The following is a 23,262-nucleotide window of genomic DNA, read 5'->3' on the forward strand; positions in this document are numbered from 1 at the left end:
TTCTACGGCGACACTCCTCGGGTGGGCTGTTTGTTGACTTACACGATGTTGTTCAGTCGCATAAATACCCTCAAGCCTCCCGCTTCGAGTGAAAAGTGAGTTTAAAGAGCCAGACACAACTTCAACACAGTCTCCTACCTCATACTTCTCACAAGCTCAACTACTTGACACTCTTCTCTCTTGATACCCCTTTTGTTTCTTCACTTCCAGTTCGTCCACCAGAAACACCGCTACAATGGCCGCCGAGAACACCAAGCTCTTCCAGCCCCTCAAGATGGGCAAGATGGACCTCGCCCACCGCGTCGTCATGGCTCCCCTCACCCGCTACCGCGCCGACGACGACGGCGCCCCGATCCTCCCCATGGTCGCCAAGTACTACGCCGACCGCGCCTCCACCCCGGGCACCCTCCTCATCAGCGAGGCCACCGCCGTCTCCCCCGCCGACATTGGCGACCTCAACCTTCCCGGCTTCTCCACCGAGGCCGAGTGCGCCGCCTGGAAGCAGGTCTTTGACGCCGTCCACGCCAAGGGCAGCTACATCTTCCAGCAGCTCTGGTCCCTCGGCCGCGCCGCCGACCCCGACTTCGTCAAGGGCCGCGGCTACAAGTACTGCTCCTCCTCCGACGTCCAGATGACCGGTCGCCCCGTGCCCCCCGAGCCCCTCACCGAGGACGAGATCTGGGTCAAGATCAACGCCTGGCGCGACGCCGCCAAGAAGGTCGTCGCCGCCGGCGGCGACGGCGTCGAGATCCACGGCGCCCACGGCTACCTCGTCGACCAGTTCACCCGCGACTCGGCTAACAAGCGCACCGACAAGTGGGGCGGCTCCGTCGAGAACCGCGCCCGCTTCCTCCTCGAGATCGTCAAGGCCTGCGTCGAGGAGATCGGCGCCGAGCGCGTCGCCCTCCGCCTGAGCCCCTTCGCCACCTTCCAGGAGTCCTACAGCACCGACCCGGACACCTGGGAGCAGACCATCTACATCATCCGCGAGCTCAAGAAGGCCGGCTACAAGCTCGCCTACATCTCCCTCGTCGAGGCCGTCGGCAACCCCGTCAACCTCGGCATCGTGCCCCGCCAGCCCACCGACGACGTCCAGCCCTTCGCCGAGGACCGCCCCCAGACCCTCGACTTCATCCTCGAGGAGTGGGACAACATCTCCCCCGTCGTCGTCGCCGGCGGCTACCTCGGCGACAGCGCCCGCTGGGCCGTCGACGAGCGCTACAAGAAGTGGGACGTCGCCGTCGCCTTTGGCCGCTACTTCATCTCCAATCCCGACCTCGTCTTCCGCGTCAAGAACAACATCCCCTTCACCCCCTACGACCGCTCCACCTTCTACCTCAAGAAGAGCAACGAGGGCTACAACACTTGGGAGTTCTCCGAGGAGTACGTCAAGGCCAACAGATCCGCCTAAAGGGATACATATGATAATATGCTCAGATATGTGGGCATCACGGCATAGCACTGGAGTTTGGGTTTGATTTTTAGATACACATATACCGTATAGAGACAATTACATTTCTCTTTTCTCTTGAATGGGATCTTTTTTGCCTGTGAGGCTAACACCAAAGTGGACAATTTCTTGACATGTTTCAGAAACGTATCGTGGATATTTTAAGTTGCCATTGTTAGCTTATTCAAGATGTGGTATTAGTCTGCGAGATTTGGTGCTGTCCATATACCAGTACATTAGCCGCCCGGTGAATCGAAGAATGGCGCCGTACTCGTGTGTCGTCGGATACCAACATCCCAGCAACGTCAGGGCAAGTACGTACAAGCGTACTGGAACTGAACTCATTACCATCATGAGCAATTAGTCCTCTTGCGGAGACCGTTCACTTTATTGCTGGACCCTTCCGAGACGACCAACTTGTCCTGTGGCTGTACACCTCACTATGATCTATTGTCGCTGTTGTCGTCGTCAAGTACAGAGAAAATGTAGCATTACAAACACAGAAAAGTTAGACGGTTTCTTTATTCCAAGCCCAGTGAAGTGGACACTGTTCGGATTAAGGAGGTTTATGTACTGAGGCGCCTCAGATACAGCTTTTGCGGTTTTCCATGTCCCTTCTTGTCAGTTCACAAGCTCGTCCTACGAAAACCTTCACAAGCACATGCATGCACAAACTGAAATCCGATCACTACGCAGAACGCGGAGAGCATCAGGCAGGCCACTGGAATTTCACTTTGGAGGGCTTCGATGATGCAGGGGTGAGCTGAACCGTTGTTCAGGGTAAACCCAGGGCCACAGGTTTGCTGTAACAATGTATTCCATCAAGTTGAGAAACATAACACCAACGCAATCAACACCCCCCCTCAAGAACCAAATCGGTAACCGGGAATATTGTTTGACCAATGCAACATAGCCATTCGAAATTCAATGGTTTTAGAAAACTCCGCAGGCGTTCTTGGATATCGTAATTCCCAAATGAACTCTTCCCTGCTGACGAGAGCCTCTTTCTCAGCCTGCAGATGACAATCACGCATAGCAAGTCTTCGACGACGAAGTCAGCAGTGACACACCGGGTACACTTGTGAACTGTGTCACTTCAATACTAGCATGAATGAAGTGCTATGCTGTCTTTTGGACCGAAGTTTAGCTTCGTGACTTCTTCTTGCCTCGAATAATGAAACCGATCCAGTCTGATATCTTGATGTGCCGACTAGAATGCAGTCTACGAAGCTAGCATTTAGTACTTGTGAAACCGAAGTTACGACGCGCGTAACACCGCGGCATTGGAGGACAACACAAACCCAGAACCAATCCTGTGAAGCCTGAGCGCATGTGGATTGCTTGACATAGCGTGCACAGGTCGATGCCAACAGACTTCTTGTGGTCAGTTACTGATCATGCAATGTCATCGATGACGAACCAACCTGGTCTTCGAAACAGATGAGGACTCGTTTCGCAAGAGGACAAAGACTGGATGCACTCAGAGACTACACCCGACAGCTAGAGACGAGGAATCTATTCAAAGTCCCTACAACTTCTATTAACTGTATGACAACAATTACAGCAAAGACGAAGGCGAACATTGAGCATCAAACGAAAAGAAAAATATCCTTCAACTTGATTTTCAGAGTTCAATCTGTGCTACAAGGAAAATTTTAGCCTCTGATTCGAAGCTGGGCTCTTTGTACTAGGCTGTCTCTGCTGCTTCGATCTTTTCGCTACATGCCATCTGTTTCTATCGCGTATACCAATGTAAGTTCTTTGCAACAGTGAAAATGTTTAAGCAGACGAGAAAGACGTCTAGCTTGCTTCATTTCACTTTGTGGACCGTGTGCCTGTCGATGAACACTGAGCGCGTATCACAAGTAAGATGAAAGACTTTAGTGTAGGTGTGTAAGTCGAAACTCCATTAGGAATGTCATGATGCTCCCACACGCATCAACATGAAATCAGCCAACACCATCAATCAACTAACTGAAATTCTCACACGCGCTACTCATCACCTCGCAAAAGAGTGCCGTTAATACTTGGCAGCCCACCAAACCCATCGAAACCCGCCCCAAGAACCCAAGCCCACTTTCATAACGCCTCCTCCCCGCCTCGACCCTCAAGCAAGCAAGCTCGAGTCCTCAGGACAAGCGGCCGGTTGGCCCAATGGCAAGGCGTCTGACTACGATTCATAACCAAAAGATCGTGCAACCAGGAGATTCTGGGTTCGACCCCCAGGCTGGTCAAAACTTTTGGCAGAAAATGCCGCTCAGAGGCTTGGAAACTAATGTCGTGGGGTTGGTGTAAGTCCGCCGCATGGTGGATATCGCAAAGAATTTTTTTTCTTTCCTGCCACGCGCCAGCCAGCGCGCCAACGTGGGAAACCCGCTCTAATGGTCCACCACACTTACCTAACTAACCAAGCTTGACTGACCCCGGCTCTGTCGACAACTCATGAACCATGGCCATAGTTGCATAGTTACACGAGGAGAAAAGGGGAATTTCCAAAAAGTTACTTAGATGAACGGATGCAGAGGAATCGTTCGAGAATCCTTCGTTGTATTCTTCGGTGGGACTTGGCACAAGAAGTCCGAATAGAGAGAAAAGCCGCATAAGTACTCTGTACATACCCCTGCAACTCCTGAAAGAGACAGAGAGAGTGACAACAACATGCAACCAACGCAGGGGGGGTTGGTTGGTTTCCTAAAACTCCAGTGACAAACAGGTCGCAACGTCAAGGCTCGCGGCGTCGCCGGCCGGCAAAGCGTGTGTTCGATGTCGATCCCCCTCATTCCCGCGCCGCCAAAACGCAACGTGGGCGCGCGACCAAGAAACCACATGGTTCATCGAGGAACCTCATAAACAAGAAACATTAACCACCACACGCACACCCCCCTACTATGTAGGTGGAGCGAGCACTGAAGAAAAGGCGTGGACCTCACATGTCGCCTTGCCCTGCCCTGCCTTCCCCCTTCTCCACACAAGGTGAACAGAGCGTTCGCACCGGGACCCGGATTGCGGCTGTGTGCCTGGTAAGGCGGAGACACAGTTTATCAGGCCTGACTCGGCGCCGCCCTTTTCCCCCCCCGCCCCCCCCCTCTCGCCAAAAAACCTCACCTCGGTCCCCCGGCTGCCCAACTTTCATAAAAGACCGGTATGGCCTTGGGCCTTGGGCGAAGCTTTGGCCATCTCGATAGACTCCCGAGCCTAGAGGGGGGGTTGGTTTGGTTGGCGGCGGCGGCGGTGGCGGCGGCGCGGGCTTGACCTGGCCCGTGTATGGATTATGCCGAGAGAACAAGACAGCAGTCATGAAAGAGGCACGGGATCCCGGGTGCCCGGGGGGAGGGGGGTGTTCGTTCAACGGCCCTTGGGATGTCTTCTCTCCCCCCCTTCTCTCTTAATTCCGTGATGCTTGTCAGTCAAGGCCGGCAAGGCCGCCCTCACAGCGTCGCAACCCGAGAAAGGTACAGAAAGATCGGCCATTTTTTTCTTTAAAGTGCTCGTGTGTTGTTGCGCCAGGATGCCATGACTTACCGGGAACCATCACGATATATTATCGCGCATCGTTCTGTACACTGTGTATCTGTAGTGTAACGCAGAACCAAGACTCAACGGGCGTCGATAGATATCATGACGGATTCGGAAAGAAAACCCTCATAGGAAGAACAAGACTGGGTGGGGTACTCTGACCTCCCGGGGCGAACGTTAGAAAGGAGATGATTACTTTTTTTCTTTCTTCCCTGCTTCTTCTCTTCGTATGCGAACCGTGACTTTTGTACATGATTATGATACACGCCGTAGGGTCGAGTCGTTATGCGACCGAGACCATCTCTCTCATCCATCAGATGGCATCTGCCCCATTTTCTCTATCGAATCCGTGGCGAAAAAATGGCAAAAAGGTCATAGGTCATAGAACAGGTCATAGAACCAGACTTTCCCCTGCCTTGGTCCCCAAGTCCCCCGAATGCGAGAAAAAGCCAGACGCCCGCCACCGCCCTTTTTCCGCGCGATGGAGAAAAATAATCCTACACATCAGAACCGTGAATCGTTCCCCATCCCTTGACACAGGGTATACACGTGTCTGTCCGCCTTCATCAGAAAGGACAGAGTCGCTTAGGCGTCCCAGTTGTTGGTCTGGTGCTTCCTCTGCTCCTCGGCCTGAGCAGCATCGCCCTCGGCCTCCCTGGCCCGCGCGTTACGAGCCCTGCGGTTGTTGACGGCTCTGGGGTCTTCTTCCTGCTTGCTAACCGCAAAGTTGACCCTGACCTCACGCCCGCGGAGAACCTTGCCCTCAATCGCGGCTCTGGCCTCCTGCGCAGCCTCAACCGAGTGGAACTGTGCGTGGGCAAACCCGCGAGGCCAGCCCGTCATCTTGTCGACCGCGACACGCACGTCCTTGACATTCTGGAAGACGCCGAAAAGCTCGTTCAGCTCCGCGTCGGTGGCCTCGAAGGACAGGTTTCCGATGTAGAGCGTGTCCGTCGGAACGTTGTTGTCTACGGACCGACGTTCGGGCCTTGAGCGTCTCTCAGAGTTCGGAGCCTTGGCCTCGGTCTCCTTGACGGCGATGCGACGGCCATGCCAGAAGGTGCCGTCCACCTCCCGAACGGCCTCCTGGACGGAGGCTGCGTCCTTGTAGTAGACAAAGCAGAAACTGTATTCGAGCCATGTCAGCAAACCATTCTTCATCGTTCTCCCCTTTCTGCTTGCGTAAAAGCTATCGCGAGGGAGAGGGAACGGGGCAAGGATTAACAACGTACGTCTTCCTGGGAGGCTGCGAAACGCCAACGACCTCTCCAAACTTGGCAAAGGCCTCAGCGATCTCGTCTCTGGAGACCTTGAAGGGGTAGTTCTGGACAAAAATGCAGTGTTCACTCGGGGGAGGACGGTTCGCGCCCTCGGACGCATACTGCTGCGACTGCTGCTGCTCCTCCTCGCACAAGGCGATGGAGCGGGAGAAGGCCCTCGGGGCGGCGACGGAGAAGCATCTCACAGCGTTGGCGGAGCGCAGGGCAAAGGCGATGGACTGCGTCTTGGGCGCGGCGGACGCAGCGGCCGAGATGGCGCTGGTCAAGCTGGCGCGGGTGGCTGCACGACGAATGGACTGCCTGTATGTCGGGGGGGCCAATTAGCTCCAGTTCGTGCGCGGCATTCCGGTATGAAAATCTCGACGATAGCAATGGTGTAAGACTCACATTGTGAAGGATAATGGTCCTTGGGAGTGGGTGGGATACGGTAGACGACGATGGCGATGTGAGCAGACGGAGGCAATCGACTGACGAGCGAAATGGAAATTTTTGGTTTGCCGTGTAAAGTGGTCTCGATTGGGAACGCGCTAGCCCACATTGGGCTCTAGCGCACACAGCCGTGACCCACTCCGAACTTCAGTCCTCACGGCAGGCACTAACATTACCATTCGATATTTGCAGATGCTCTGTGTCTTTGAACGTATTTCACATACGTCTATGCTACCTAGGGATCAAGTTCACGAAAAACACTGTACTTCGACTCAAAGGTCTCGGATTCATCTAGACGATTAAAACTTGTAGCTCACTGGCTACTCGACTGCCCAACGAGAACCAAGCTCGTCGCTGGGAGACGGACTAGATCTCACCTAGCTCCGCCCCGGTCAGTTGATATTGTCAGAATCCATGAAAAGCGTCAATCATCGAACCTGCCCCACGGTTTCCCCATAACTTTTGATTTTTCTTCCCGACGCAAGGCTTGGGATCTGATCACGATCCCAGCCGACATTGCTTTAACATGGACCAACACGTGGGTATATACACCTGAACACACCGACCCCTTCCTGTCCTCGCCATACCGATACCCCGTATCAATTTTGCTTTCCAAAACGCAAGAGAAAAAAAAATGGCGCCGTCTGACTTTTTATCAACCGACGAAGCACGAGGGTATCAGGGCGTCCCTCGCTGCCAGCAATCCACTGGGCTCGGACTGACTGAATGTGACCTGCTGGCGTAGAGCAGCGTATTGGCACATTCGACACAAAAGATAGGAGATGCGATTCTCCCGACAAAAAAAAAGAGAAAAGCATAATCTCAGGGTACAGAACTGTAATAAAACACGCGAACCTCTCGTGAAGGTCACGGACGGTGGAACGTTGTTTTGACTGGGTCCACCAAACCATCATCCCGCGTTTGCGATTTGCCGCTCTGGTTGATTCAAGTCGGCGTGATTTAAGAGATGATGAAGTGTATGCTGCTAGGACTTGGGCAAGGTTCTTTGTTTGCTCAATACCTCGCCTCTGCAGGACGATAACCGCCGTTGACTCTAGGTGCTTCGTACTGTACGCCGGTCATAGAGTCAGGCCCATTGGGAATCGCGCCGTTCAGCCCTCTAATAGGCGGGAGCTCGCGACGACTTGTGTAGGGGTCCGTCTGATAAGGTGCTTGCTGAGGGGGCGGTGGTACTTGGGCTTGCGGGGGAGCCTGGCCTGTTGGCGCTTGTTGCATTCGGAGGTTGTGCAGTTCACTCTGGAGACGCTGAATATCAACTCGGAGGTTATGATTGTCCTGTCGCATGGCGTCGTTCTCCTGCATCACGGTACTATTTTGTCCCTGGACAATCCGAACGACATCCGCCATACGCTGGTGCTCAGAAATTGCTGCAACTAGGTCAGATATCTCCCGCCGCGACCGAGGTTATCGTTAGTTACTTACCCTTTGTAAGAATTTCCCACTTGGAAGCTTTGGAACCCCGCTCTTGGGGCATCAAGTCTCGCAACTGGTCGAACAGTTCCTTCATTTCCGTTCTCCTCTTTCGCTCCGCCAATTTATGACTCTTACGCAGCTCTGGGGTGCGGCTGTACGGCTGGGCTCCTGTTCTCGAGGCGGCGTCGTCATCGCGAAGATCTCCGATCTGCTTATGTTGCAGCGAGTGGTGGTGTACTGGAGGAAAATCGGATGAGGTGCTCGAGAGGCGGTTGTTGAAGTCGGTAGGCTCGTCCAAGCGTCTTTGGCCCGGGGGCAACCTCGATTCGGTGGTAAACTGACTGCTGGCGATGGATTCGGCAACGCTACTGCGTCTGGAGTCAAGGTAGGCATCGTGAGGCCCGATTCGCTGAATCTCCTCCTCCGGGAAGGCCCAAGCTTGACCCTTAGTCGGCTCGGCAGCCCTCGCGATGTTGCTGGTAGCGGGTCCGGTGATGGCGGGTGCGGTTCGGATGATCTTTGGATTAGGGTCAGGATTTCTATCATTACTTGGCTGGTAGCCGTTGGAGATGCGGTGTACCGAGAGATTGTCCAGACCCTGACGCGGGTTCCTTTGCTGGTTAAGAGTATTTTGAATCGACGTTGTCGACTGGTTGTGACTTGCGTAGGGGGAGTTTCCGCCTAGCCTCATCTCGTGAAAACCCTGATTTATCCTGCTGTCGACACTCTCTCTGCGTGAAGCGGTGCCGAAGTCTTGAGCAAGCAGTTGCGGATCCGAGTTCAAGGACGTCGGTCGTTCGAATCTGCGCGGATCGGCACTCCCGGGTGTCGTCGGCGAAACCATGGAGGCGACGCTCATGTTACTCGCGGGCGACACAAGGGGTTGGGGTACTAGGTTCGCGGTGACTGGAGAGGGCGTCTTGTCGGCCAACGATGACTGGTAGCCTGAGCCGGTGGGACTGAGGACGTTGCCTACACAGGAGGCAGCAGAGTTGTCTGTCAGGGTGCGTGTTAGCTAAATGGTCGTTGCATCATTCGTAATGACTCCACCGTCGACGTACGCTTGCTGGATGCATCTGTGCTAGAGAAGTAGGCCGAGTCGCGGTTCTCATCTGGATTCAAGACCCCTGCCAACCCCGCGGGCAATTTCTGAGAGATTGGTCGCTGCGCGTCCATGTTGTGTGTTTGTCGTAAGCTACTGGGAAGAACGAATGCTGAGAGCTATATCGAGCGCAAGTCGGTTCGAGACGGTGGTTGGGGTCGACGGCTCAAACGTCTAGGGCGAATGACTCTCGGGCGAGGCGAGGAAGATTAAGTAGACGGGCTATGTGCGCAGTAGTACCGTTGAGAACAATCGAATTGTCCGTGGCCCGTTGACGAAGATCATGCGATGACGGCAGCCTTTTGAGAAGGCGTCTGATAGTCGCAGGCTGGTCAGATGGTTGGGATTTGAAGGTAAAGAGCGTGTGGTGTTGGATACGGCGGTGATGAGGAGGTGATGGTGGAAGGCGAAAGCGACGGCGAGGATGCAGGACGCAGACGAGGTTAAGTTGGACGAAGTCAAGGAAACAAGGAGGAGAGGTCTAGCAAACTCGAGGGTCGGCGTAGGCGAGGGCGGGTGGAGGAGAAAGACGGCTGGAGGCAGTCGGTTTCAAGACTGGGAAGAGCTGGGGGTGGAGGGGATAAGATGGAATTGAACAAACGGCAGCGCTAGGATGACTTGGCCTGAGTAGAGCAGCCAGACGTGTAGACGCAGACACAGACGCAGAGCGAGAGCAAGAGCCACAGCCAGGAGCCAGTAGAGACCCACAGGAAAGAGCGAAAGAGACGGCACCAGGGAGAGCGACGGTCTTCGTACCGTGCAATGTACCTCAGCCGGGGGGGGGGGCCACGGTTGCACAGGTCAAGCCAAGGACAGGGCAAGACACAGGGTTTCTGGGGACAAGGGGGTAGGGGCAACGAGGGAGTGAGGGTAAACTATCCATCTCTGCTGTATCCGTATGAATACATGCACAAGTACCTTACGTTCGTTACCTTACCTCACATGGGGGGAGCAGCGGATGGGGATGTGGCCTGGCGCTGATTTGGATTGTGCCTTGGTTGGTCAATGGTACGAATACCTGGGTCAGATGTGTGTATCTTATCCCACATCCCATTCCCTTTTTTTCTGGCCAGAGGGGCACAGAAGACTGACGAGGACAAAAGCAACGTGTGTACTTTGCAGCAATTCAGAGGGGGCACAGAGATGCAGGTCCATGTTCACGTCCACGTCCAGGTCCAGGTCCAGGCGAGCGAGTTGACGCAGCATCAACAGCAGCAACGCAACTGACTGGGTGTTTGTGATCTGGAGAAGAGTGAGGGGAAAAGGTTGGGCAAGGCAGGTAGGTAGTGTGTAGGTAGGTAAGGTACCTAAGCTGGTAGGTGGGCGAACGAACAGGCGCCGGAACATGGACGCTGGAGTGGCACTGGCGTCCATCCGTAAGGTAGGTAAGGCGCGGGCAGGTAGGGTGCCTAAGTGTGAAAGTGGTGAGGTGAGGTGATGTTAGGTTAGGTGCGTGCCTCTTGATCTGGGTCTGGTCCTGGTCCTGGCTCGAGCAACGGCAGGCCTTTCCGTCTGGTTCTCGCGCTTGCTCTTGTTCTTGGTCTTGTTCTTCACCTTACTGCGGTAGGTTCTCCTCCTTCACTGTTACCATCATCACCATGGAACATACACTATGCAGTATCAGTATCCGTACCGTATATCCATCGACACAACCACCTTCTTCCTGCGTCTCTTGCCGAAGAGCTGCCGCCCATCCTTGCGATGCGCCGTCGACCTGAAAATAAGGTATCTTAGCTAAGGTGTTATTGCGCTGCGCAACCATGGGCGGTTAGGTACTACCGTGCCGTGTCCTGTCCTGTCCTCGCAACCTGATTAAAGTACAGGCGTAGCCCGATCGAGTGCATGTACCCGTGCTCTTTTGGGGTGCCGCTGCCAGCCCACCCTCCGCTCCGTCCAGCCCACGCCTCCAGAGACAAGGCAGGGGGGGGGGGTTCTAGCGTCCATGTCGACGCAGACGAGAAAAGTACCTCGTCCGTAGGTACTGTAGACCCGGCATCACCTCAGCGTGCCTGCACACCAAGTCCTATTCCACCTCTTTGTCATACCCTGCGAGCCCGCGCCGTCGTGCCACAAAATGGCAGCACAACCGAACCTTGCTCGGGTGGTTTTGCCCACGCATGGGCGCTGTTGGCGTTTCTTATTTCCCGGCCTGCGCGGTAACGGATACCTGCGATGGCTGTCCCGCCAAGCCCATCATCCCTGCCCGCACGCCCCAGAGGGACAGCTCCATCACCACCTTACCTTGCAGTGTACATGGCGTCCAGACAGCCCAGCCTGGTCTTGCCCATGTATCGATACGCACGCCCTCGTGGATGTGCCAAACCACGCTGGGAAGCTCAGGAGACGTCTCCGATGTGAGTGGGGTCGCGGCCCTCACATGCATCGAGCATCCATCTGCTTGTCGTGTGGCATCCATGGCAAGGTTTTTTTTTTCGTCGTGGCCGTTTATGTGCCTGTGTATCCGTCGCGTACTTTACAGCACACCATGTACGCAATACGTCTGTGGTGCGTGCCTCCTCTGTTGTTAAACTTTGTCCTTGGTGATGATAGCCATTGCAGAACTGTCGAGTACAGAAGAATCATGGGCCTCTTCTGGCGCCGTCGAGGAACAGATAAAAATATCCAATGAAATGAAGCAGTATATCTGAGATCCTGTCGTCTCTCTATCCGTGCGCGACAAGCCCTGCCCGGCGCCTTGGTCTTCTCGTTGTTTCTTCCCATGCGTCTGGCAATTGGCATCCGCCATCCGCGCCCGCGGTTCCTGGAGCCCTTGTAGACCTGGAAGCACAAACCCTGAATCATCATCATAAGTATGTGCTCTGTACATAGTAGTGGGAGGATGAACACCCCATGCGACACAGCAGCAGGGCTCCAGATCGCAAATTATGCCCTAAACTGTAGGCTTGTTTATCGCGTAATTGGCTGGCAGTTCCGTTGCACATGAACCGGCATTGTCCGTTGGTATACAGACACCATAGTAGACACTGGCCCTCATCAAATTGTCGATGCCAGACCAGAACGGACCCAGGTCGGGCAGGCATGTTGGTCAGGCCAGACCTGTCCCAAAGCCGGGTCTCGGGCAGCGTGGAAGAGACGCCCAGCGTTAAAAGGAATGGGAGTTGATGGATCATGGAGGAAGCCGACGTCGGGCCCGCTGTTTTCATGTTTCGTCTCACAATTGATCGACTCCAAATATGCCACCCGCTGTCGGGGCTTGCGAACTGGCGGGGGTAGAAGGAAGCCGGCGGGCCATCATGGCGAGACAGGCCCTACAGGACAGGCCGACGAAGAGGGGGAAGAAAGCCGGACCGATCATGTCTGGAGTGTGCCACTTGTATCCTGCATCTACGCCATCTGGGCGTCACTCTCGTTATTCAGGCTCGGAGTCTGGTCCGGTCCCCGATCCAGCGACTAGAGCGTGCTGTATTTGTTTGCAGCCGGAACATGATCGCCAGCGTCCGTTCCGGGAGGAAAGCACGTCCGGATAGGCCGTGTTGCTGCCGCTAATCATGACTGGTAATCATACGGGGGTGCAAGGCACCGCGCTTTAGAGGCCGGCCGAGAATTCCAGCGGCGTCAATAAGGACCGCGGCTCACGGAGTGCCAATGCTGGGATGAATTATCCGCATGTGTGCACTCATATAGATATGGTACCTAGGTATTATTGGCAGGTCCTAGAAAAACTTACTCAGTGACAACCCCAGCAGAAGTGAGTTGATAGGAGTCGCCGACAGCTCACAAAGAGGGACTTGCGGGCTGATCAACTCGTCTTGGTTGAACCAGGTCAGCATATACCTTGTGAGTGCGTGTGGTTGTGCCTGGCGCACAGCAATGGCCATGTGAATAGTACGGACAGCTCCAAATGCTCGTGTAAATGTGGATAGTTTGGGGATGGAGGAGTCAAGATCCAAAAAAGAAAACGAACGGCCATGGACCTTGACCCAAGCGCAAAGAAGCGGAGGGTGGCCCCGGGGGATACGCCGCCGGGTGATTAAAATTCTGAAGCCAAGGGACCCCTTCATCGACGAGCCCCTTTCCTCACCGAAGGAAGGGATCGGGATGAAAGGACAGGGCTGTCAGGCCAAAGGACGGGCTCCGGGCGGCGGGGACCAGTCGGAAGAGGGTGGTGTTTCTCGTCATCCCAGACGGTGATGGACAGGCGGGCAGGCGCACAGCCAAACCCAAAGCCACGAGCCAGCACATGGTGGTATGGATGGGATGGGTGAAAGTGATGGTGATGGGTTGGCCATTGGCGATCCAGCGGCAAAAGTGTCTCCAGCCCAGCAGGGTAGTTGATACTGGGCGGCATGGAGTACTGCGGTAGGTATGCGCGGGTATACTGCGTATGCTTCTGTGCAGAGCACCAACTGCCAAGTAAGCATAACCATCAATGAGGCACGGCGTGGGCTTGACCATGACTGCCGCGTGCGGTGCTTGAAGCGCCCAAAGCATTTTGGCTGCTTGCCTCGTGCGCAGCGTGTGGGGGACTAGCTGGGAGCAGCGCCGTTTGCGATGTCAACCACGGAAAGGTAGAAAGACAGGACGCGTGGTGAGGTTAGTGACTGCGTAAGGGAGGATCTGCACGTCCAATCCAATGACGGATCCATCCCGCTATGCTCGATAATCCAAGCACCCAAAAGACTGGGCCAAGGTGATGGAGCGTGGTTGGATTCCAACTGCATTCCATGGTGTACAGTGTTCGCAAGAGGCTCGCACCAGAGGCACCCGATCTCCCTTTCCTCTTCTCGCGGCACTCAACAAAAAGAAGCCACCATGGTGCTGCTGTCTGTGTCTGTGTAGGTGCGCCGGACGTCGGAAAGACAATGGACATGTCCAGCTGAGCTGTGGGTATCCTCTCTGGCCAAGAGCACGATGTTGATAGTGTACCTAGTGTGCTACCTGCCTGCTGCTCTGTCGTTCCTGCACGCTCGAGTATTATTGGAACACTTAGCAAGAATAATGCGTGCCTGTGCATACCCACCTGCTAAGATAGCTTTGGTGGCCGGCGTGGCATGCGAGACAATATGTACACAGGTAAGCAGTCTGCAGCGACCCCACGTTGGCAACCTGGCCGTGGCAGGTGGCATTTCGTGTAGATGCCGTGGCAAGGTACCTTAAGGTGCTGACCGTCCCAAGGAATCTGTAAACAATGGAAATTCCGGCTTCAGGGCAGTCTCAAGCTGAAGCATGCCCATCATCTGGGAAGGCCGTATTTTGTCCAAAGGCAGGGTAAGAATCAAAGAAACTGACGTTGGTGTTACTCGGCACGCAGTCTGGAACGCCCGTCAAGGTCAGCAGAGGTCAACATCCATTCATAGGCGCACCTAAGACCAACAGCTCCCCCGGAACCGGTGACGTCCGCGCCTCAGTGGCTGGACCAGGAGAGGAGGAGGGTTGCAGCTTGCACCACCGCCTCAATCTCGAGGACCAAGACGAGGACGACAAGATGAGATATGCCCCATGGTGTGTGCTCAAAAGCTAAAGTGAAGGCCGTGTAGGAGTGGTAAGGTGGACGGCGCTAGCCGCCAGGCACTGACAAGGGAACCTCGTGCGAAGTGGGGGAAGCTTTTGTTTTTTTTCTCTCTCATTTTTTTTTCTTTTTTTCTTTTTAGCCTTTCTGCCCTGGTTGTTTTTTTTGTTTTTTTTTTCCACTGCCCGTCTTTTTTTCCGCCTCCCGTCCACCAACTCAAAAGGACTGCGCTTCACGTCGTGGGCTAGATCATGTCCATGTCCATGTCCATGCCTATGCTTTACTTTGGCGATCAGTATGTCGCAAGTGCAGTAGGAGGCGGTCTCGAAAAGTGGAAAGTGTCGTGTGTGATCAGCACATGATGGAGCATCGAGAAATGGGAATGGGAATGGATTCGCAGTACACTACCTAAGTTCCAGCGGGCAAGTCGGGCTTCAGCTGGCAACTGCCTTTCACGTTGAGGTAAGGTACCCACGAGGTACTTCCGGCGCGGCCACATGGGGGCGCGGCTACGTTACGTCGAGCCGCTACACGTGTTGTCCTCGCCTTCCTGGTCTCATGCGAGATGGTGGCTGTACGTCGCAGTCAGTTACCTAAGTGGCCAGAAAGGTGCAAAGAGATACGTACCCATCCACATGCTTTCACATCGCTCCTCGTGTCTTCGCACCTACGAATATCCATACCGCAGTAAGTTATTGTACACACGGCACAGCACGCAGCATGTCGCGAGGCAGGCACTAGTAAGTTGAAGTGTAAAAGTCTGTTTCGTGCAAGGCGAACGAACGAACCTGTGGGCAGGCAGGCAGTTTTCTTTCTGCTGAACATTTCTGGTTTCATCGCACTTCGCAATGCAAGTACATACTCCCCGAGGTACTTACTCAGTCCATTGAATGGAGGTTGACTGTAACTGCTCAGGGCTGCCTGCTTTTGTGGTTCCCTACCGTACCTACCTTACCTAGGTACCTGGTGCTAGGGGACGCAGGCACCTTAGGGTGGTAGGTATTCCCGCGGAAGGTACCGGGCTTCCTTCCATTCGCACCAGGACCACCACCAACCTGGCCCAGCACCGCACCGCCTTCGCCCAGCGAGATTTCCCTCCCGTCCTTCCTGCAATGCGCGATCTCCCGATGACCACGTGAGGCTTGTGTCGAGTACACGTCCGATACGTACATGCAGCGCCACCTTTTCCCACGAGACGAGGTACCTGCACTTTCGGTCTGCAGCTCCAGTCAGTTCCTTTTCCATCTCGCTCATCCACACAGCAGAAAGCCATGCTTCAAACCGCCTCTCACACACACTCTCTCTCTCTCTCGCTGCGCACGCCTCCCAAACGGGACGAATCACTGACGCCGCACTGCGCGAAAGAAAACATTATCTGCGCCTCCTCACCAGAAACCCAGCTTTTTCTCGTATCCAACAAAACCTCTCTCAAGCAGAAACGAAACACCGCGTCAGGGTCCATGTCGCATGTCGCCGAAGAAAAGAACCGCCAATAAAACCATTGCCACCGCATGTCATACTCATCAACCAACACCAATAGGCTCTCTTATGGATAGCCCGCACAACTTGCCGCAGTCGATCATTGCTTCTTCCCCCTTCCCTGCTGCGCGCACGCTCTCGGCAGTCCAACTATCGCCTTGACCAAGCCTCGAGAACGGATGCAGTCTCGTACCGACCTCCACGACGTCAACTCCCCGCCAAAACTCAACCAATACTCGTTGCTGTACCGCACCTGTTTGCACCCGCACATGATCGTCCGCCAGCCACGTTGTTCGACATGCAGTCAGCCAGACTGCTGGGACGTCTGAGACCGCTCATATTCCTTCTCCCCGTTCTGCTACCTACTCTGCCGACCTCAACTTTTGCCTTCTCTCTTAGTACTCGGACCCTCGGAATTCAGACTTTAATAATCACCCTCCAAAAAGAAACAACATGATCGACGTCCCAGCTTCGCTTCTGCCAAAACACGCACCACCCTCGGGGCTTACCTGCTCGCTGACGAATTGTGAGTCTCCCGCTCTGCTGGATGCACTCCTGGGAAAGAAGGACATTCCGTTGAACCTCCGTGCCTCCCTCACGTCCAGGGCGTCGGTCTCGACTCCGTAATCTGTCTCGCTAGGGCTAATAAGCACGGCAACAAACAAAGGCAGACCTGGCGTGCCCTGTAACTCACTGTCCTCGCCCGAACCATTGCACGGCCAGGCTCATGTATGCAGTACGTATATCCGTACACCGATTCCGATACACAATGCCCACCGCCGTTCCCCATCTTTAGAGAAAGAGACTTCGGGTCGGAAACCCCCACATCACAGCCGGCAACAGCCCTGCTGTCCAGGCTCCCGGCAAATTCATGTCCAGCTGTCGGCTGGTAAAGCCTGGGTGAAAGGTTTACCGCCTCTTTTGTTGCAGTTACGCTGATCTGACATTGGCTATCTCCGATTTGAAACCCTCAGACACTGGATCGGCCACACGACAGCAACTAGTGTTGTATGGGTTTGGGTATATTCTTGTCTGCGTCGCTAGTAGCACGACCACGGCATGTCAACGCAGCCAAGGCCAATGTCAAACAACCAAACCCGCCCTCGGCGAGCGTCGCCGACACAACCCACACTCGATGGTGGCTGCTAAATTGCCTCTGGACACACAACAGTCAGCAGGAGCCTCACATCTCAATAGTACTCGGCCATGGTGTTAGCCGCACACCGAACTCCCCCTTCCCAGCGGCAGATGTCGTCTATGAATGGCCACGTCTCGCCTGACTCGAAATCAATTAATCTTTCCCGCACCAAATATGCAAACACTGCGTCAGGCCCGAGGCAGCGCCGAGTTTTGATGGCAGTTAATCAACAGGTTCTGGCAAAAGAAATAAGGAGGCTTATCCACTTGACTACGATTAGGAGAAACATCGTGGTCGGGATTGGCGGTTGGCAACCAGCCAGCAGGGCCATAACATGAACAGATTGGGCAACGGGAGACACCGCAAGCATGGATCGCGTTGTTTGTCAAGTTGGATCAGACCAACGAGAGTCGCCTCCTGAACGCTGAACGGCGCTCGCAGCACACAGACCTCGAGTCCTAGCGCTCCCTGTGCACGGGTGCGTCTGCTTCTTTGCTCCCCGCTGTCACTTCTCCATTTGATTCCCAGCTCGTGGAAAGATGCAACAAATCAGATCACTCTTCGAGTCAATCACCCAAGGGACTCCACCAGCCTTCAGGAGCACTCCAAGCAAAGATCAGCGAACCTTGTTCGCCGAAGCCGTTCGCTGTGTGCCATCTGCCAAACCCGTCACACTTCCCGTGAGCTATCTACGGATACACGTCTTTTGGAGCGGACAGCCAGCGAGATCAATGAGACTTGTTGTCGGGTCCTTATGATTTGGAATAGGGTTCCATGATGCCTGCTCGTGACATCCAATTCACCCAACGACATCATTCTTCGAAAGTCTTCGTTTTCCATCCGCGAGGACACTCGTGCTTGACAGTTCGCGCTTCAAAAGATCCCCAGTGCGCGGACGATAATCCCTACCCCTGTCACCCTCCATCTCCAGGATGCGGCATCTTGCACATCATCATTAAACGCAAAAAAGTGGATGGCTTTTGGCTGTCCCACGTGGAGGTACATACACTGAGAACAATCCGGCGCGGATTCTGCCAGAGACACGCATCGACCTCTTCCGAGTTGGACGAGAAAAATAAGACAAACTAGCTACCTCGGTTAAGACAATCGGGGCCGGCGTCTTATCATGCATTTACCCAATGCAGGCAGCACTCGATGTTGACCCATGCGAACAATTTATTGGCACAGTGCGTTATGATGAGGATCCGTATTCAGCAGACATCTGTCCTCTTTGAAGGAGGCATTCTGAATTATGCGCAGGCGAGGGCATGGACACAAGACAACACAGGGCAGACGCTCAAGGGATAAGGGGTGCGGGGTCTGGTCTTCACAGTCTTTACGCAGTAGGTAGGCGGGAAAAGGCTGCCTGAGCCGCCTTTGCATCTGTGTGACGGCCCATCGGTTCCACACATTTGTGTGCCACGTTTCTTCCACCTGCCAGTGTAGGATCTTCGCTGCCGTCCACATCAAGAAAGCGTATTGGGTGGTGGCCAACACTGGGCCGGGATGCATCCCCAACTACACAATTCCCACCTGGGAAGCAATATGCCTCGTCGGCAGCCAACATCGGGACAACATCAACCAGCTCAAGCCTCTCTAGTGCGGCAATTCTCAAGGGAAATGAGATGTCAGTGAGCCGAGGCCTTTCATCGCTTCAAGAAAACCGGCTCTGCGGGCGATCCGCACGGGCGTCTCAGACTGCGCAACGGCACCAAATCCATACTAATCCACCCTCGTCTTGACACCGACAGATGCCTTTGGTCTCATTCGAGGAAAAAAAACAAGGCGCTCGTCCGGTAGTACGGGAAAAAGAATTTCTGAAATCGTTCAGTTCAACCAAGACTAGCTGGTCATTCACCACCGGTGCTGTGGGGGCGCTCACGAAAGCGATGGGTCAACAAACGATACCATTTTCTACACGGATATCTCGTCCGGATAACCCAGCGTGTAGTCGTTGATGCTGCATCCGAGACACAGACCGAATCCGAGGCAATGCAAACGCTATTCACATATTGAGAAGCAGGCACCAAGGAAATGCTAGCCACGTACACAAGTCTGGCAACACAAGGAGTCCTTCAAGATATTTGGCCCATTTCTCTCGAATCCTCGTCTGTGGCAGCACTATTCCCAGTCCCCCGCACTTTCAACATCGTCGGCCGTTGTCCCCACACGGTTCGTGAGCTTCGGACATGCGGGCCCCCTCTGTCCTCAATCGGCGAGACCCACGCCGTCGAACCCCTTGGCAAGCGAGGGAGCGAGTCGTGGCTTCCGGCTCACTCCAGGCCCAGGGTCGACCATGGAAGCACATCAGATGGGCATGCCGTTGCATTCCCATCTAGCCTAATTCTCATGGTATTTGGCCGACACAGAGCCGCCCCTGGACCCCTGCGCCTCGCAAGAAAGGATTGACTGGTCGGTCAACGTCCGTTTTCGTCCACATGGATTCGATACCACGGGGAAGACGACCGATCGGGACGATCGTCACAGTAGGACGTTGCTTCAAGTTTCGTTCGACGTCAAGAACGTAGACATCGGCAAGCCGGTACTATAACCCTTCGCTCGTCATATGAGTTTCATCCATAGCGCCCTCCTGTCCGAGAGTATCCTGAGAAGTCCAGCCATCGGCAATTCAATCAGCCCTGCCCCTCAGTTCCTGAGACTATCTCGGTGGCAGTCGCACGGACAAAGCTGGCTCTGCAATCTCATATGACGCAGGTGCTTCAACGGCGTGCGTAAAGTAGTAGACGACGGTGGCTTCAACGCGCTTGCACCGAAATCGCCGCCCTCTGAAACGAACAAATTCTCAGCTCGGAAGGCCCCAAAGTCACAATCTGTAAACAAATCAGCTGTGTTATTGGATTGTTGCCTTTTGAGGTCGATTCTTTGTCACCTTCTGTTTCCAGCAATAGCTTATTTGGAAGTAGGAAATCTTTTGTGGTCAGCTCTAGCAAGACGGTTTCGAAAAGCTATCGCCCTTTTGTGCCACGACACTACATGGTACTGGAATTGTCAATTTCCTCCTCGTCTGTCTCGGGACGAAGAGGAAGCCCCATGGATTCGCTGTTAGGCTGTACGATGCCTATCTTGACGCTCAGGGTCTCAGGGCCATCGTCCTTGCAGACTTCGGACGACAGACGTTTGGCCTCGACACTGTCGAGCTCCGATTGCGCAACCCTTGACACATCACCAAGGTTTCCCAGACTCTATGACGTCGGACCTTGCATGTCTCTTGTTGCTGCTAATTTGCAGCTCTAATGCAAGCGACTGAAAGACTCCTGGGCCACTTCAGAATTTCAGGAAACGTTTCATATCAGTCATTCTCTTTCATCAGACTAGACAACGGTAGCATGGCCTAAGACGGCTTTGAAATAACTTGTGCAGCCACAGGTGTTCTATAGCAACAGTCACTTCCAGTACATGCCTCGCACAGTGCTCTACACGTCGATCGCATGGCCAGGAGAACGCGAAAGCGCTATTCACACTGACTGTCTCTGAGCAAATTTGGCCACAGAATTCGAATAAGAAGCTCCATGACGACTAGATGAGCCTCCAAGCGGGCAACGTCTCTCACTAGGTAGGGTTGCTGCTCACTGCCTGTGCTTTTATTGTCGGTGGCAATGTATTTACTGGTGGCTGAGCAACCTTTCCAGCAACTTATTGACCACCAATTACTCCAAACCGTGGATTAGATATCTTATATTTAGGAACCTTTTTCGGCAATTGACTGTGAACAGAGTTTGGCGCGGAGAGCTGCTTCTAAGCTCGGGACGCCAGGGAACTGATTGCGCCAGAGTATTCCATCCCACTCTCGACGAACACATGGCGACGAACGGACACCGCCAACCTTTGAACATGCTCCAATCAGCCACGTTACCGAATGGCTTCTAAACGAAATTCTGATATGCCAAAAACCACACCTGAGACTTTGTGTTCGGTGACGAAGCAGAAGTATGTGCCCAACCACGGAAAGTTCAGACGAAATCCCCAAGTACCGATACATGGCTTTAGACTCTCCGTCTAAGCTTCCGGCCTTCACCCCATGCCACGTACAACGCACCACGCCCAATCGATCCTCGGACGGCACCTGCGCCGTTGTTCTGTCACCCGCCTCATTTGGGTTGAGAGATGGATGCCACAAAGCTTTCGGGGCCAAATCCGCTGTGCAGCCATCGCTGGTATCAAAAGACCCCGGACCCCAGCAAAGCTTCCGTCAAAGCCAAAAAGATGATACCTTGAGAGATTGGGCGGCCGCAAACATGCCGTCAACGGCTTTTAGCTTTGCGGCATTCAGACGATGTCTCACACAGCGTCCAAAACAGCAACGATGTTCAAACGGTCAAACCACGGCGTGGTGCTTAACTGGTCTCCCACGCGAACCAGGCGTGCGGAACCAATTGATTCCATCGAGAAAAGCTTCGGGGCATCAGACCGGCGTCAAATACTACGCATTATAGGATCCTGGGCAGACAAAAGCGCAAATCACCACCGTCGCCATCCGTCGCCGTTGTGGTCAAACATGACAATGGCTGGCGTAAGCGATGGGCGTTTGGACCGATGATCGACGCCAGGAAGCTTTCACCCTCCCTGGAGCAGTAATGCTGCACAGAGCAACAATGGATCCGGGCGTCCCGCTCCATTGGAGGCTCCAAAAGCTTCCCGCTGCGGAATCCAACCAACCTCGACTGGCGAAACAGGGGCAGCTGGGACATCGAAACAAGTCTATCCACGCTGTCGACTCGTGCCGCTGGACGAGGCACACACCTGATGAGTTGGTGACGGATGAGCTCCAACTCGGCTTGCTTGTCTCAAGCAGCCACTCAATTGACCGAGGGTCATGCCTGTGAGAAACGAGGCGAACCACAAAGGCTTACGCGCACACGAAGCCATTCACACTGAGGATACACCCCCATCGGCTCCAGCAAACAGATCTCTGGGGTTAAGGCAGAGACTACTGCGCTTGTGCAGTACTCCTGTTCGCACTACTGCGCACTAGTATCGCTGAAGGCCACTGGCGAAAGTTTCTTCGAGGGGGCGGGTAGGCGATCTACTAATCGCTGGCCGTTACGGCCTTTCCGCATGGATAAACTGCGACACGTTTTTCCTTTTTCCTCCGAACCGACAACAGACAGTGGCTCGGTCAAAAAAAGGCACGCCGTCTCGATTCCTGACCTGTCAACCGTCAGGTGAGCGGCTTGGCCTCTTGGCCTCTAGTGAAAGTGGCTGGAACAAGGCGATGTGATCTATGGTCTATCACTAAGCCTAGCAATGCAACCCCCCCCAATTTGCTGTTCGTGAATGAATACCGCCACAAGGAGAAAAGAAACGTGTGGCCGTACGCACATCCAAACATGTACAATGGGGGAGCGCCACCAGGCACTTTCGGGATGTTTGAGACATTCGAGCGGTGGAACGAAAACCTGTTTGCAGCAATCTAGTTCGCCTCGTGGCGTCGCGCTTTTCCGGCAACCTGCATTCTGATGTCTGGGTGCGTGACACCCACCACTTTCTGTCTTCCCCCACATCTGTTCTCGTCCGGGCATCAGCATGCAAAGCAGATGCCCTTCTTTTACCAGGTCGCCGGTAGCCAGGGAAAAGGCATCCCAGGGTATCGTTTGACCTACAAGGACCAACAGGAATCGGATACGGGAACCAATCAGTGCCGGGAAGAGAATCCAGCGATAGCACACGACGGCTGCCACCAGCGAGTATTGTGTTACGAATGCCTCGTACGCTTCGGCTACCTTTCCGCGGTAGCATGAGACAAGACCGTGGACCGGCTCCGGAGGCTAGCGATAAAAGGAACATTACGATCAGTAATGCAGAAAGATATGCCCTTTTCGAGCCTTGTGCAGTGCCCCAACCAATGTCAGCCACAGTATACACATGTGGCATGGCCTGGGTTAGCATGAATTTTTACTTTCCGTCACCCGCCGCCGTCTTTCGGTCCGGGCCCGCAGGAAGCAA

The 23,262-nt window shown here is 54.4% G+C and overlaps 3 protein-coding genes and 1 non-coding gene across 4 annotated transcripts; 2 read left to right on the forward strand and 2 right to left on the reverse strand.

The window, feature by feature from the left end:
• Window positions 1-235: 235 nt before the first annotated feature.
• Window positions 236-1,411, forward strand: COL26b_004311 (uncharacterized protein; the record flags this gene model as incomplete). The annotated part of the gene is made up of 1 exon (XM_053177190.1): window positions 236-1,411. The coding sequence occupies one exon, from the start codon at window positions 236-238 to the stop codon at window positions 1,409-1,411; it is 1,176 nt and encodes a 391-aa protein (XP_053038786.1).
• A 2,179-nt stretch (window positions 1,412-3,590) lies between these two features.
• On the forward strand, window positions 3,591-3,684 carry COL26b_004312. Its single transcript has one exon. It is a non-coding gene; the product is annotated as a tRNA-Arg (tRNA).
• A 1,867-nt stretch (window positions 3,685-5,551) lies between these two features.
• COL26b_004313 (uncharacterized protein) lies at window positions 5,552-6,854 on the reverse strand (the record flags this gene model as incomplete). Its single annotated transcript, XM_053177191.1, has 3 exons — window positions 5,552-6,092; window positions 6,199-6,546; window positions 6,847-6,854. The coding sequence occupies 3 exons, from the start codon at window positions 6,852-6,854 to the stop codon at window positions 5,552-5,554; spliced, it is 897 nt and encodes a 298-aa protein (XP_053038787.1).
• Window positions 6,855-7,689: 835 nt separating this feature from the next.
• On the reverse strand, window positions 7,690-9,285 carry COL26b_004314 (uncharacterized protein; the record flags this gene model as incomplete). The annotated part of the gene is made up of 3 exons (XM_053177192.1): window positions 7,690-8,063; window positions 8,119-9,081; window positions 9,171-9,285. 3 exons carry the CDS (start codon window positions 9,283-9,285, stop codon window positions 7,690-7,692), a joined length of 1,452 nt encoding a protein of 483 aa, XP_053038788.1.
• Between the last annotated feature and the right edge of the window lie 13,977 nt (window positions 9,286-23,262).

The sequence above is a fragment of the Colletotrichum chrysophilum genome, assembly GCF_026319265.1.
Source record: "Colletotrichum chrysophilum strain AFK26 chromosome Unknown scaffold_26, whole genome shotgun sequence".
Classification (NCBI taxonomy): Eukaryota; Fungi; Ascomycota; class Sordariomycetes; order Glomerellales; family Glomerellaceae; genus Colletotrichum; species Colletotrichum chrysophilum.